The 16,105-nt window shown below is 34.5% G+C and overlaps 1 protein-coding gene across 3 annotated transcripts in view; it reads left to right on the plus strand.

Annotated features, from left to right (window-relative positions):
* Positions 1-234: 234 nt before the first annotated feature.
* Positions 235-16,105, plus strand: part of Nckx30C (solute carrier family 24 member Nckx30C) — a 524,219-nt gene continuing 508,348 nt past the window's right edge. For all 3 annotated transcript variants that reach the window (XM_081748623.1, XM_081748624.1, XM_081748625.1), the window contains exon 1: positions 235-1,136. In XM_081748623.1, coding sequence (XP_081604749.1) covers positions 339-1,136 — 798 coding nt within the window. In that variant the 5' untranslated portion in view covers positions 235-338. The remainder of the gene's footprint in view (positions 1,137-16,105) is intronic.

Raw genomic sequence — 16,105 nt, forward strand, 5'->3', positions numbered from 1 at the left:
AAAGTAAAAAGAAAGAAAGAAAGAAAGGACAAAAAGAGACGACAGTTGTTAGAACATTAAGAAACAAATCACAATCTTATCTCTCTCTCTCTCTCTCTCTCTTTCTTTCTTTCTTTCTTTCCTTTCGTTTCTTCCATCCTCGATTCGACCTGGCAGTACCCTGTGCGCCTGCACTGTACAGCCCTGTTCAGGGACGGTTGACTGCGCGAGGTAACTTGCGCAGTGGAAGCCAGTGCAGAAACACCGTATCGACCGGAGCTTGAGAGCAGATCACCAGCACCCAGGCAGTCCCGGAATGAGCGGCCCCCGACCTAACTTGACCTGAACCGAGGTCAAAAATGAAGCAGCTAAGGTACCGTCTGGGCCGTTGTAGAACCAACCAACTTGTAATCACGGCCCTGGTGCCATCAGCCTATCTTTTAGGCTTGCTATTAACTCGACCTGATGAAGACAATGTGCTACAAAGGGACGCGGCGTTGTCGCCAACTAGCCGTCGGCTCCTGGAATCCCATTCACACTCCACAGGCAACAGCACAAATGAAACGGCCAAAGATCCTCTATTCCCGAAGGATCTATTTACTGAAGAACAGCTACGGCAAGGAGCAGTCGTTCTACATATTCTCGGCGTTATCTACATGTTTGTTGCTTTAGCTATTGTGTGTGACGAGTTTTTTGTCCCCTCCTTGGACGTTATAATTGAGAAACTGGACATTGCTGACGATGTTGCTGGTGCCACTTTTATGGCTGCCGGAGGTTCAGCGCCAGAACTATTTACTAGCATCATTGGTGTCTTCGTTTCTTTCGATGATGTTGGCATTGGCACTATAGTTGGATCTGCTGTATTCAATATATTGTTTGTGATTGGTATGTGTGCATTGTTCAGTAAAACGGTGTTGACCCTTACCTGGTGGCCACTGTTTCGGGACTGTACATTTTATAGTATTGGTCTTATCACACTAATTATGTTTTTCCGAGATAACCTCATACAATGGTATGAAGCTCTGATCCTCTTCGGGATCTACGGCGCTTACGTTTCTTTCATGAAATGGAACCAAAATGTTGAAAGATTCGTTAAAAGGATTTTATACAAAAACAAAGTGACCCGTGTTAGGAGCACAGATCAGCTGATGCCATCGGTAAGTAACATCACTTCTATACACTCTTTGATAAGCTTAAACTAGGTAAATGATAAGTCTCAAGTGTCGCTTCAAGCAAATATTTTACCTAATTCGAAATCAATAGTTAGAACTAGACTAAATATGTTACATATACAAACAGTTATGTTTCTTAATGTTCACATAAAAATTAGACCTGCAGTTTAACCTAATTAGTGCTATATATAGCGAAACAGTAGAGATCCTTGCATAGAGAAAGAGTAGTGTATGTAGACACGCTCCAGCATGTAAATTTCATGTCGTCGATTGTCATTTATTTTTCCCTTCTTAATAGGTATTGATTGATTCGTTTTTCGATTTTATCTAATGATGGAATTATCAATCTATATATCCAGAAATTCATACATCTATATATACTATCTTTAATTGGTGATATTTGGATAGAATTAGCATTTAAAAAATAAAAAGAAAAGAAATTACCAGCTTGTAGAAAATTCTTTGTGTAAAATAGTTATTATTGTTGGTAATAGGTTGTCCAAAATATTTACGAGTGCTTCTAATGTTTATAATAACGCAAGCACTTAAGTAGTATTCATGATTTGGGTATGGTGCTTTCATACGTTAATTTATAGTTTTTAGTGTTTCTTAAATTGAAATATTATAAAGAACATAGGTTCAAATGTTTATTTTATATCTAAAATATATTTCGTAATAATTCTAGTGCCTAAATGTATATCCGTAGAATATAAGATTTTTTAAAGAAATAATTTAGAACTTCCATAATAGCCTTCAAATGCAAAAAGCAGCCTATATATGTCGTGCTTCAATACGCAATATTCAGTACACACTTTGTGTGCATCATATCTGAATGTTGCCCCATGATTTACAATAGTTAAAATAATTAATGCATGGGATCTGATAAGTCTTAAACCATACAATGAAAGAATTTCTTTTATGAATAAAACTTCTTATTTACGTAGAGGCATAAACAAGGGAGTCATTTGGGGCTGCAGGAGTGGAAAGATTTGTTTACCCTGAGTTTGATAGTGTCAATAGTATTACAGTATATTAATGAAAAATATAAAACTCTTCATATCAGAGTCTTCCATCCCTGTTCCCAACCAAATTTGAAATGACCTCACTGAGCACAAAATCAATGACAAAATTATATTGACATTCAAATAAAGTTGTATGTACAGTCTCGTGGAAACTTAAGAATTTTGTGCTCTAACCCCTCCAATACCAATTTAGATACGGCCTTGATTTCTACCTATAGGCCAGAGTATCTTCATTTAAAATAAGATTTCATTCGAGTTTATTTTTTAAACATTCGAAATGTCTGCAGTTTACCCATGGTAAGTTTGGGTATCCATAATTTTGAATTAAACCTGAAAGTACACAGATAGATAATGTATATGTGAGAAGGAGAACAAGATTTTTCTGATGAATTCATTATAGAAAACATCTAGATCATCCACTATGATTTTTTTAAACAAATGTGTACTATAATTGTTTCAGTTGAAATATATTGATGAAGCTAACATGTGCTATTTAATTATAAGGAAGCTATGCTGTCAATATTATATCAAAATCATTCACGTAGGATTAAAATATAACTTTTTCAAATTCTTCTTACTGCACTTACTGTATAACTTGCTGATAGAATTTGAAATTTTGGTACTCCCTAGTTTTTCCAACTAAATTGTTCATTTGTAATAGTTTTCACTGCCAATTATATGTCTGTGATAAACAACTTGAATATTTAATCAAGCTCATCACTTTCATCTTGAAAAGGCTTAACGAAATGACCAATGGATTCATTTGTCATCAAGTGGCTAAAGGATCGTTTTCTAAGCGCATAGTTCCGGGTTCAGTTCCTTGTGCGTGTAGATACTTGCCTAGGATACAAACCCATCTGACTCCTTTATAAGCATTGGGTCCCGTCTCACATAGCTTTGGTGGCGAAAAGAGCTGAGAAGGACTCCAAGTAATCAATAAAAAAAATTATCAATTAGTACCAACTAATCAATTAGCGCTGTTCCTTTACTTTATATGTTTTTAGAGCAAAAATAAGAACTAATAACCTATTACTCAGTTTCCAAGGTTTAGTAAACTTTCAAGTTCAAATTCTTAAATCAACAGTAAATTATTCTATCACTGCTACGTTTCAACACTTTTAATTTAGCGCATTAAGGAGGAAGGAAGCGGTCCATGTAATATGTGTCAGTATGTCATTCCGACATTCACATGGTGTAGTGAAGAAAAAGCGTCAAGATGCTTGACAATAAAGATGAAATTAAATGTTTGTTTTATTCTTATAATTGTGACTTGAAGGCTAAGGTAGAGGGATAATAATTGCACGTGGAAAAGAAAGAATTAGTTATTTGGGAAGTGAGGAAACTCCGATAAAATACTAGATGTGGGATCTTGTTGTTATATGTTTTGTTTGTTGGGAGTTTAGCGTTCTTTCCAGCACCGAGCCTCTATGAGACATGGACCTACATTTTAAGGTAGAAGCCGAACCATGGTAGTGCGTTAAATGCTCTCCGTCCGAGAATAGAACCCAGGACTACACGCGCCAGTTATTACACCACAAATTTGAGAGGAAAAGCTCATATTTAGGTAACATCTTACCTTTTGGACCATTGCTCGGAGCATAATTTAAAGGACCAGGGAACTTTCTCCAAGTCCGTTTTCCCTAGTCGTCCTAAATGCGTGGACATCATATCAACAATATTTGTTACTATCTTGTATCAGATCTGTGGATGTATTCACATTATTTAATTCTATATATCACCAGTTGAGACATGATTTTTTTTTTAAATGCAGCTTAAGACAGCAGTGAAAGATATTTACAAATATGAAATGAATGAAATATTTACTCTAGTATGAGTTCATACATCAACATACGGTGAATACGTACGCGTATAGTCATAACTTCATGTATTAACCGTTTATAATAGTGCGCGAACTTTGAAACAGGATGTTTATTTCTAAGTTGTTGAGCAAATTCCATGCTTCCAGAAAATTTTATTGTTACTGGTATGGCGTTAAATTTTCTTTTTTTTTTTATCGTTAATGATGGGTGAAAAAAAAAATGGCAATAAAAGGACAATGCTCTGTTGTTTATAGAAATCAAGCAACTGTGGTAGCGAACAAGGAAAGGCTGAACGTTACCTACTGATACACTAACGGTTCAATGCTTCTTGGCAATGTGTGTCAAGCAGCAACACTCTTCCCTGTTTATAGTAGCCAGTTAATAACACAAATATTAAATACTCGTGTAATGTTTTTATTCATTATAGTTACTTTGTGTAGTAATCATATTCACAGATTAGTGATTCATTTTATGAAACCGCTAAAATAGCTTAAGTTTACACGTTCTGCATTCTGTCTATCCATTTCAAGGCCAGAATAAGAATAAGCATGAATAATCATTTTTATGCTTTTGTTGCATTGTTCGTTTGTTTAACAACTGCTGAATGAAATCGATAACAGCGAATCTAAGTTCTGTGATTGTAACTCAAACGTAGAAAATAACGATATCATTGTTTTTTGTCATAGCAATTGGTTTAAAAATTCGTTTGTTTCTTCATTGCTTAATTTACCCCTGACTCTACAACCAAAAAGAGGACTATGGTTGGCCAGATTGCGGACGTTCAATTCGGTAACGAGTGGTTAATGTACTGATTCTCCAGTCATCTGAGATTCTAATTCTGGACTAATTGTGGGATTCTAGACCGTAGTTTACCATCTACTAGATGTCTACTAGAAAAAATTATACTAGATGGTAAAATAATTTTTAATACCTATCTTCAAGAGAAATATTTTTAATAATAATTAATTTCTATACTCATCTATGTTTCTACTCCTTTAAATGAAAAATGAAATGAAATGACATTTCTAGATTAAAGTTCCGTGGCTACGCCCTTTAGGCTAAAGGAAGTGTATAATCAGTGGCGGATCTAGAGAGGTTTTTTTTTTAGTGACAAAAATAATTTAAGCTATTGCATATATATTTTGGAAGTTTATACTAAACTCATGACATACCTATCATAGTCTGGGTTCTGACTGCCCCCCCTCCGACCCCAGATTTTACCTTTTAGATCCGCCCCCTGCGTATGATTAATGAAACTGGATGATTATGAAGTGATTGGTGGAATGTAAATGTGAGACGAAACGAAGAACTCTGAATTTTGAATCTTTCAGTTTATCATCCTACAATTAAGCCCTTTAGGCTAAGGGAGACGGATGATTAAGACAAGTGAATAATATTGCAAAAATCGGTGGAATAAAAATGTGGGAGGAAATGGAAATACCCAGAGAAAACTCACGGGCACGATGTTGTCCACCACAAACTTACTTGACCGGGAATAGAACCAGGGACTCCACGCACCAGAGGTAAGCGTTCTACCACTGAGCCACTTTCATTTAATATATAACTGAAAAAAATAACATGCTATTTGCCACAAAAGAAAAAATTAAATATTAATAGGCCATTGCATTCGTTCGTATATACACGGCACAAAATATATCTCTAAATTTGTATTACAAATAGTACAGAACCTACTATATTATGTATGATGCGTACAAATTCTGACACACCTACACATTTTTTAACAAACTACTTTACCGATTTCAACATAGCGTCCGTTGAGAGGTTTTATGGTTTATCTCCAAATATTACTACCACACCCTAAAGAAATTTATATGGGACCACCGGTAAGGTACACTCTTTCAAATAATGATAATCCAAATAGATGCACCTGTCTCTGAAATTAGACGTGAACATATCCACAACATATCACAACCCCCAGAATAAGATTATCGTAACTTAAAATAGGTTTTAAATTGTTATCAATTTTTAATGCTTAATAATTGTAAGTTATATGTATCCACGGAAGTTTTTCTCTACAATAATTGATACTATACATTTTGAAATAACGTTAAAATTTTCAAAAGCAGAAAATACAATTAAATTCTTTAAGTAGAAAGAAACCTGTAAAATTGAGAGTTACAGTAGTCTTATTCTGGGGTTGCGATATGCATATAAACAGCTTGACTTGACAACTTCCTTCTTTTTTGAAGTCGGTTAAAAATATGAAGAATGTATGTTTTAATTTCCATAGAACGCACACACACACACACACACACACACACACACACATATATATATATATATATATATATATATATATGGCGAGTAGTAGAGGAAAGGATTTAATGGGAAAGAATGTACACCAAAACTGCCTGACCTAAATTTAATAGACATTGCCATCTTGGAAATTTTAATAAAGATGGATGATTAATGAAATAATTGGTGGAATGATGATGTGGAAGGGAACGGGAGAGTCTCGAGAAAACAAACGGACATTATATTGTTTATCACGAGCTAACTTGAACTGGGATCGAACCAGAAGCGAGTACTCTACCACTGAGCCACCATGACTTCGTAATGCGTTGTTATTTCCTATTTTATGGAAATGAACGCCCAGAAATGCTGCAAGTTACACACTCACTAATAGATAATTCATATGCATGTTAATATATCTTGGAGGCTTTTTAAAATTTACCTTTCATATGCATTCCAGTTGCTCACATAAAAGTTTCTTATAAAAGTAATTCTATTCAGTTATTTTATACATAAGAATAAAAGTTTGAAAAGGTTTCCTATAGACGGCTAGTTTCTTTAATAGTTACTTTAACATTTTGATCACTATTGTTTAGGACACTTTATTCACAATATCTACTCCTGTAGATTAGTTGTGTATTTTACATATGTACTTCACGAGCGGAAATAGACTAGGAAACACCAAGGAGTACGAGGAAACTGATTACAAAATGCCTATATATCTAGGAGGGAAATTGATAATTCTTAACTTCTGACGTAAATAGGTTACTATTCCTGGCGGAAGTTTCTCATTGAAAAGTATATGAACTCTTGATAAGAAACAGCATAAAAATGTTCAGTTTGTTTCAACCGTACATAAGATAGTTCGGTAAGATATAAAGTCTGGCTAAAGAAATAGTAGATGAATGTCTATGTTTATTAGTACGAGATAAAGGATACATATTTTTTCTTCTTTCAGAAATCCCTGATGATTTTTTTCTCATAATGAATATAATTTCTTTATGAAGATTTAATTAATCATTTCCATTAATATTAAACAGTTTCCGAGATATTTCAACGTTAATTTTTGGGTCATTCCATAGTAATGAATGTGACACTCAGGTATCTGAATTATTAGATTTTCAATTTTTGAAGATATTTTAGCCTATAACAGCAGATTTTGTTTTCAGAATTGAGAACTTTAAATTTGAAACTTGAAATTTTCTTTGTCTCGAGATTACATTCCATGCTGATGTTCTTTGATATCAAGATTCAGTCACTTTGTAGTCATAATTATTCAATAAAATCTCTTGACAGAAAATTAAATTCGCAAAACACATTTTAAAATACATAAACATAAGAAATAAAAGATGTAATAAAATCTTTTGAAATCCATGCCTTTATCTAAAAAGCACTAAAAATATTTATTTTATTATTTTTAAAAGTTTCATGTCGTCATCACGTCATACATATATAAGATGTATTATATAGTAATAATATTAAGTAACAGTAGATAAGCAATGAGCTGCTAATCGTTTTTACACTATACAACACTCCTAAACGTACTCGCTATTGCTACTGCATTATTGAGAATAATAGCTGGCCGTAAGCGAGCTCTCATGGAGACAAGATACTGTAGTAGGGATGATTTTGTTCCATGTCAAGTGAACTTGCGTAATGGTTTGTGTCTTTGCTATTTGCATTTGTTTGAAGACCGATAAGGTTCGGAGTAATGAGAAATGTGTGAAGAATTGATTACAAAATTTGACAAACAGACATATCCAAGCTAATGAAAGAGTGGTGGAAAGTATACTAATTTTTCTGCATAGGAAGCCATAGAAACGTGTATACATATACACGATGCGTATAAATTTATATAGACCCTACACCGCATATATATATATCCAATTACTTCATCTCGGACCATGACTGATAACTTGACACGATCTCAGCAAAGTAAAATGTACATGAGATTTGGAACATGGAGTATAAGAAGTCTTTATAGGGCAGGCGCGTTAAAATCCGTAACGAGTGAGTTAGAGAATTATAGCATGGACCTAATAAGAATTCATTAAGTTAATGGAGAGGAAAGGGAGCAGTAAAATCAGGAAATTTTATAAAATACTTATTTTACGAGAGAGAAAATAAAAATCACGAAATAGGAACAGGGTTTTTTGTTTACAAACGAATAATATCTGCAATTAAAGGGTTGAATTTGTGTTAATGAATGATGTTCTTTTATTACTGGTCGGTGGTGTAATATTGTTGTTTTAGATGTCCCAACAGAAGATATCGTAATAGAAAAGTTTTACGAAGAAATAGAACATATATTTGACCAATTCCCGCGATACCATATGAAAATTCTATAAGGGATTTCAATGTGAAGGTAGGACGAGAAGATATTTTCGAACCAATTACAGGGAATGAAGATCTGCATAAGGGAAGTAACGGAAACGGCATTAGACTCGTGAACTTTGCAACATCCAAAAACTTTATCGTGAAGAGTACAAAATTCCCACATCGCAACGTCCGTAAATATACCGGTACTTGGACCTCACCAGATGGAGAAACATAAATTGATCACGTTCTAGTAATTAAAAGAAGACAGTTTAGCATAATTGATATTTGTTCGTTTAGAGAAGCTGATTGTGATACTTAGTAGAAGCGATAATAAGAGAGAGATTATCGTTGAATAAAGGAAATATTCTACATCTGAAAACAGAGAAATTTAATTTAAAGAAATTAGAGAAGAGGCAGGTGAGAATGGAATACCAGATTGAAGTGTCAAATAGATTCTCGGTTTTAGAGGGTTTGAAGCGCACTAGTGTTGAGGGTACTTGGGTTGAAATGAGAGATAACATTAAAATTTTAGGAAATAGAAAAAAAAAAGAAAACTGGGGCACGCGAAAATACATTGGATCAATCATGGTTCGAACAGGAATGCACTAAACTAGCAGAGAAGTGAAAACAGACAAAACTGCGATGGCTACAAAATCAACGATGTAACTGCACAAAATTTCGTTGAAATCAGGCGGGAAACTTCCAAAACTTTTAGACCAAAGAAACGCGATTTTTTGAAAGCTAGAATTAATTAATGAAGATAGTAGTAAAAACAAAACATTCGGGACGTGAATAAGGGGGATTGGGTACAGATCTTCACGGACCAAAACCTCGCGGCTCAATATCTCGACTGACTAAAACATCGTCACCGAAAATCTTTCGTCCCAAAATCTTGCGTTACCCAATATCTCGCCTGATCAAAACCTCGTGGTCCAAAATCTCGCGGCACAGAATCTCACCTGGTCTAAACTTCGCGGGCCGTAATGTCGCCTACGAAAAAATGTCAGTAAAAACCTCGTCACAACGATTTCTTTGATGTAGAATGTTCTACATATTGCTATATGTATATATTTAGTAATAACACATAATTGCATTAAAACAATGACGAAAAAAATTTCTAACGCGTGCTTTAGAACTTTATATATCTTGAAATTTTGTACAAATATTCCTCTTGCAACCGGGAGTGTAGATAAGACGGTATTTCGCGTTATTTTTAGGCATTCGGCAGATCTCAGAAACTATTATGCGTAGAATTCTAAAATTTTGTACACTCTGTAAAGAAAAAATAGCGACACCTCAATTCTCAAGGTACCTTACACAGAAAACCATAGTTGCAACCGGGTAGAAGAGGAATAGAAGGAAATTATAAGTGTGATAATTCCTTTCCATTATCTGTGACACCTATGGTATACAATAGCGCTTGCTAATTATTTATGTATCAGTAATATTCCTTCCAGATGGCACCTGAGAGCGTCTCGTAAATTATTGGGGTGAGAATTCTGCATTGCATTTGTGATGTGTAAGCCCAGGTAATTAGCACTTTGTGATTATTCTATGCTTTGAAGAGACAATATTGTTGTTGTGCAGCGTTGTTTTTGTATGAAATTGTTGCTACATGTGAACTGAAAACAAGTATGATTGGTAAGAAATGTGACTTGTCGTCAAGTGAACAAGACATACTTCTTGCTTTGCACAGCTAAGTTACATCTCTAAGGGAGATGGCTAGAATACTCAGAATTTACCATTCGACGGCAGAAAGAGTAATTCAGAAGCAAAAATAGTATAAGAAATCATCTCTTCGTCAACAATGTAATAGAAAACAGGAAGCATCACCCAGAGCTGATCGCCAAATAAAATCAATGGCAATGCAGAATAAAGGAATGGCTTCCCCAAAAATCGTTTTGATCTTGGAACTGCAGTCAGGCGTACGACTGTATTGTCTTAACTGTATGAGGAGGATATTACGAAGAGAAAACCGCCTGGAAAGTCGAAACTAACAAAAACACTGAAGACTTCAACACGTACGTTTGTGAGGCTATGTGCTACTTGGACTTATGATAACTGAAAGCATGTTGTTTTCGCCGTTGAAAAAGGTTTAGAATAGTTGGAAACGATAGTGGTGTGAAGTTGTGGATACGAAATGAGCGACAAACTTGATACGGATTTGGCTAAGAGATGCAAATATTCAGATACTGAGTGAGGGTATGGGTTTGCTTCACTGTCAAAGACGTCAGAACAATGGATATATGTAAAGAGTCATTTGGTGTACAAAAATGTCTTCAAATTCTGGTACGTAAAATTCTTCAAACAGCTAAAGATAACTTTCGTGAAGAAGATATGGACTACTTCATTTTCCAAAACGTAAATGCTTCATGTCAATGAACGAAAATCGTTAATACGTGGTGCAAGAATATGACTATTCAAAGACTCATGTGGCCTCCAAACTCACCTGACATTGATCCAATTCTAAAGTTTGGGTCGATATGAACAGAAGACTCAATAGACAACTATCTCGGATAGAATGGAACTCACGGAACACATAATCCGGGAGTGATTGCATGAAATCAAGGTTGCATTCTGCAATAGCCTTGTCACCAAAAGGCCTCGACGATTCCCTTGCAAGTCCTAAAGCCCGTGGTCCACATGCGAAATCTAGTTTGATGTATTGTACCTCTCAATGTTCGTACACAATATGTCTTACTCTTAAGAAATTACGTTTTTTGTTTTGTGCTATTACTGTTGATTTTTCATACTTTTATGTATAATTCTTCCCACAGCCGGTTTTGCTGAAAACACACATAGCTACTAATATATGCATATACATTCATTATATGCATATAAAAAAACCTGAAACGGCGGCGCAAGTAATAAGAATGAACTGCTCACTAAGAATATGCTTTGTGATATTATCAGTAATTCATGTAAAAACTCATATTGGTTATTGTATGTTGTGAAAACTATATCCGAGCGAGTGTCGCTATTTTTTCTTTACAGAGTGTATAAATATCATCTTTGCATCGTAGAATACCATAATGTTTGACAAAATGTGTGTTCTAATGGGGGGTTGAAGTGGGCTTGATTTCCTTTTTGTTCGCCATATCTCCGAAAATGTTATGCCTGAAACCTTGAAATTTGATACAAATGCTTTGTACCATAATCTGCAAATTTGAGGGTGTTTTACAAATTGCTCCTCCTAATGGTTTCGAGGCGCAGCTTGAGGTTTTTTCTCCTTAGCCAAATCTGCGAAACTGTTAGACATAGAACCTTGGAATTTTGTATAAATGTTCTCCTTGCATCATAAAGTTAATAAGATGGTGTTTCGCAAAGTGCTTGTCTTAAGGGTCTTCACTACAGCGAAATTAAACTACTGCTAATTTTAGTGTTTTTCTGTAATATCTTCAAAACAAATAAAAAATATTCGAAATGCAGAAACGTAATGAATTAGACAATTCGATTTTGCATGTGACACCGTGATCACAACTCATCTATCTGCTTTCGATTTGCAACTGTAGATAGATTTAACATTTTTTTGCGGATTCTGTAAATAGCGGCATACCAAAAGCAGATAAGTGAATTGTGGTAAAAGTATCACATGCACAATAGTATTGTCTAGCTCACTACGTTTCTGCTTTTCGAATATTTTTATTTGTTTTGAAGATATTAGAAAAAAACTCTAAAATTAAGGGCAATTTATTTTGCTGTAGTGAAGACCCTTAAGGGGGAGTGGAGGAGCTTGAGTGAATGTTTGCCGTGCCAGATTTACACGGCACTATTATTTTTATTAGTGTACTAAACTATTAGATTTTTAATGTTTATTAGTTAGGTTTGTTTTACATATATATGCCCATTCATTTTAATCCCGTCAATATTTTTGTGCTTCTAATCTGTGAAGTAAACATGTTCAAGGCGCCCATGTTGTGGTTTCCAAGGGGGGGGGGGCAAGTATAAGCGACGTTTCAAAAATGTTTTCAAATTTTGTTGTAACTAATGTAAAAATACTATTGGATTTTCGATTTTCTGAACTACAATTTCCTCTAGGGAGGGCGAGCCCCCCTGATGGGCGTCCTTGAACATGTTACTTAAGCTCCTTCTTCTTCTTCTTCTTCTTCTTCTTCTTCTTATTATTATTATTATTATTATTATTATTATTATTATTATTATTATTATTATTATTATTATTATTATTATTATTATTGAATTGCATAAGCATTAAGAAACTTAAGACTGCATAAAATTAGGTAAATTTTATAGAGAGGTTTGATTCTGCAAGATTTTGGTTCACGAGGTTTTGGACGGCAAGGTTTTAACCAGGCGAGATTTTGGCCCACAAGGTTTTGACTACGCGAGATTGTGGCCCATGGAGTTTTGGTCGACGTGGTATTGGGTACGCTAGGCTTCGGGCACTCAATGTTTTAGTTGAGTTGATTTTAGTCTACCGTCCCTTTCAGCAGCGAAGCTATATGAGACGTGCACCTACTGATTAACGTGGAATCCGAACCACGTCAGGTGAGTTAATAGGCCGCGAAGTTTTGGGGAGCGAGGTTTTGGGCGACGATGTTTGACCGCGAGATTTTATCTATATTCCTTATAGGGGCATCAACAAATTTAAGAAAAACAACCAATCTCGCGCTTATATATTGAAGAAAGATAACGAAAGAATTCTCACTGATACAGATAGCATCTTGAAAAGATGAAAAGATTTCTTTGACGATTAACCAACCAAAAACTAATATTCGTGGAGAAAGCGAAGTACACACAACAGAACCGTATATTCTAGACCCTAATCGAACCCAAATAGAAATCGCTATAAAGAAATTAAAGAAAAACACACTTTCGGGTGTAGACGAAATATGGCTGAGTTTCGACAAATTTGAAACTTAAAATACGGTATATAAAACGATAATCAGGCCTGTTGTATGGTTAGGAGTACGAAGTAGAAACTGGATCCATTTGGTTGTGGACAGAAGTCAATGGAGAGCTTTTGTAAATGCTGCATTGAATTTCCGGGTTCGGTAGGCCATAGAGTTAGTTACATATTACTTCAACCCGTGCTATTTACTAGATGCTTCATGAACTACAAGTAATGTTCTATTGTTAAATAATAAATGACCCCACATTTGGTTTAAGTGACATATTCCCTATGGGAATCCATGTACTTCATATGTCAAATTCTCACGTAGCTCAAAACAGAAAAGGACGATAAACTTCAGAAAAAAAACAAAGAAAGACTACAGAAAATTATTCTGGTATTTCTACTTTCGTCTCCGATTTCTGAAATAATTTTGAATATGTTATAAATAAGATTTACGGTAGAGAAATGTACTAAACCAATGTATGTTCTAGAAATAATAATAATAATAATAATAATAATAATAATAATAATAATAATAATAATTATTATTATTATTATTATTATTATTATTATTATTATTATTATTATTATTATTATTATTATTATTTTAAATAGTAAAATGGCTTGTAATAACTGAATAAGGAATTAGTGGAACGGTAATCTCCGTCGATAATCAGGTTATTTTTTTACTATTAGACTCCTATTGCTTCTTTATTCGATATCTTAACTGCATTTTCAACTTTATAGGCAGCAAATTGTGTGGAACTAATTTTGCTTTAATGATCAAATGATATCAGTACAAAGTGTTACCGTACTAGTTGCTTGTAGTTACCTTTGACATTATCCAAAATACTTCCCTCGTTTAATTTTCGTTAAGAAGTTTTGCGACCGAAGTTTTGAAACAAGAAATAAGAAATTAGCTTTCAGTAATATTAAATCATGAAAGAAGTAATGCATGCAACACTTTGTGAAGTTTGACGAAAGATATTCGTTTAGTGAAAGCGGTAAGAATCTGTCATTACTTTGGCTGAAGAATTTCAGGGCGTGTCTATGTCAGCGAACTAACTTCAAAGAACTGAAATTTTCTGATATTACAAATTTCCTTTTCCATTGTCAGCTTTTTTTAGCTCTGGAAAATTCTTTATATGTGTTGAAATAAAGCATTGAAGAAAAGATACATTAATAGTTATACACTAAATTAATAGTTATAGAGAAGTTTATTCGTGTTTTTAACTTACTTCAGAAATTCCTGCCCAATAGCATTGAGCTATGCCCAATGCTCTGTACACTATGTTCAATATAACAGTTTCATTTTAATTTCTTAATACTGTAAGTTTTCGCTATCACTTCACACCTAGCAGTAAACTACAATTTGGAAGAAGAAGGAACGAGAATATACAATTTAAGGGATTACACCATGTATTTCTGATGATTATTTTGAGGTTGCAAGCTAATTTCTCTTTAATGTAAATTCCAAGCTTAACCGTAAATTTCTTATACTAACTTAGTAACAAACTCTATGGCTTATGGAACCCGGATTTTCAATAACCGCGTTCACAAAAGCTCTCCATTGACTTACGTCCCTAGAAAAATGGATCCAGTTTTTACTTTGTATTCCTGTTTGTGCAAGATCCATCTTAATATTGCCTTCCCATCTGCGTCTAGGTCTTCCTAATGGTCGTTTCGCAATTGGATATCCAGTTAAAATTTTGAAAGTGTTCTTGCTTTCTTCTATTCTGGCTACATGACCTGCTCATCTGAGCCTCCTAGGCTTGATAACCTTCACAATGTTTGGTAAACGGCGTAAACTATACAGTTCCTCATTATGAAGTTTCTGCCATTCCCATTCCTCTTAGGAACGAATATTAATATCAGGATTTTATTCTCAAATACTTTCAGTCTGCGTTCATCCTTCAGAGTAAGCGACCATGTTTCGCAACCTTACAGCACAACAGACACGATTACCGTTTAATACATTTTAAGTTTTAAATTCTTCCATAGAATTCGCTAAACAAAAGATTTTCAATAATAACACGAATCTCCTGTTTTCAGTGGCATTTAATTTCTTCGTGGATATAGTTATCTTCTGTTGACATTGATCCTAGATATTTGAAAGTATCTACTTTGTCGAAAGTATTATTTGATTTTTTAACGCATCCATTATTTGCAGTATTACTATCCCGGTGGACTTCCATGTATTTAATTTTCACTGAATTTACTTCCAAACCCATGTCCCTGAAAGCGTTTAATAAAACCTCTGCATTTCTTTCTATTTCTCCTATCATAGCCTATTATATTGATATCATCAGCATACTCCTTACCTGGTGAATACCATTGAGCTCTACTGCCTGGTCGCTGTCTTTGACTTTCCTTATAGCGTACTCCAGAACATAGTAATGGTGACGACGCCTCTCCTTGTTTCAGGCCATTCTCGACGTGAAAGCTCGTGAACAAGAATTTTCCAACTCGAACTTTACTTTGGGATTCATATAAACATATCTTAATTAATCTAACTAGTTTTTGTTTGGTATTCCAAATCCTGTAAGAATGTTGTACAATGTTTCCCTCCTAACCAAATTTTATTTCTTACCGGTTTATTGTATTCATATTTCTTTTCGAGTATTTCTCGAATGGTAAATATCTGGTAGATAGTTGACTGATTTCGATAAATCCGCACAGAAATCTCCA

This window comes from Thermobia domestica, chromosome 2 (assembly GCF_964235325.1).
Source record: "Thermobia domestica chromosome 2, izTheDome1.hap1.1, whole genome shotgun sequence".
In the NCBI taxonomy this organism is placed as follows: domain Eukaryota; kingdom Metazoa; phylum Arthropoda; class Insecta; order Zygentoma; family Lepismatidae; genus Thermobia; species Thermobia domestica.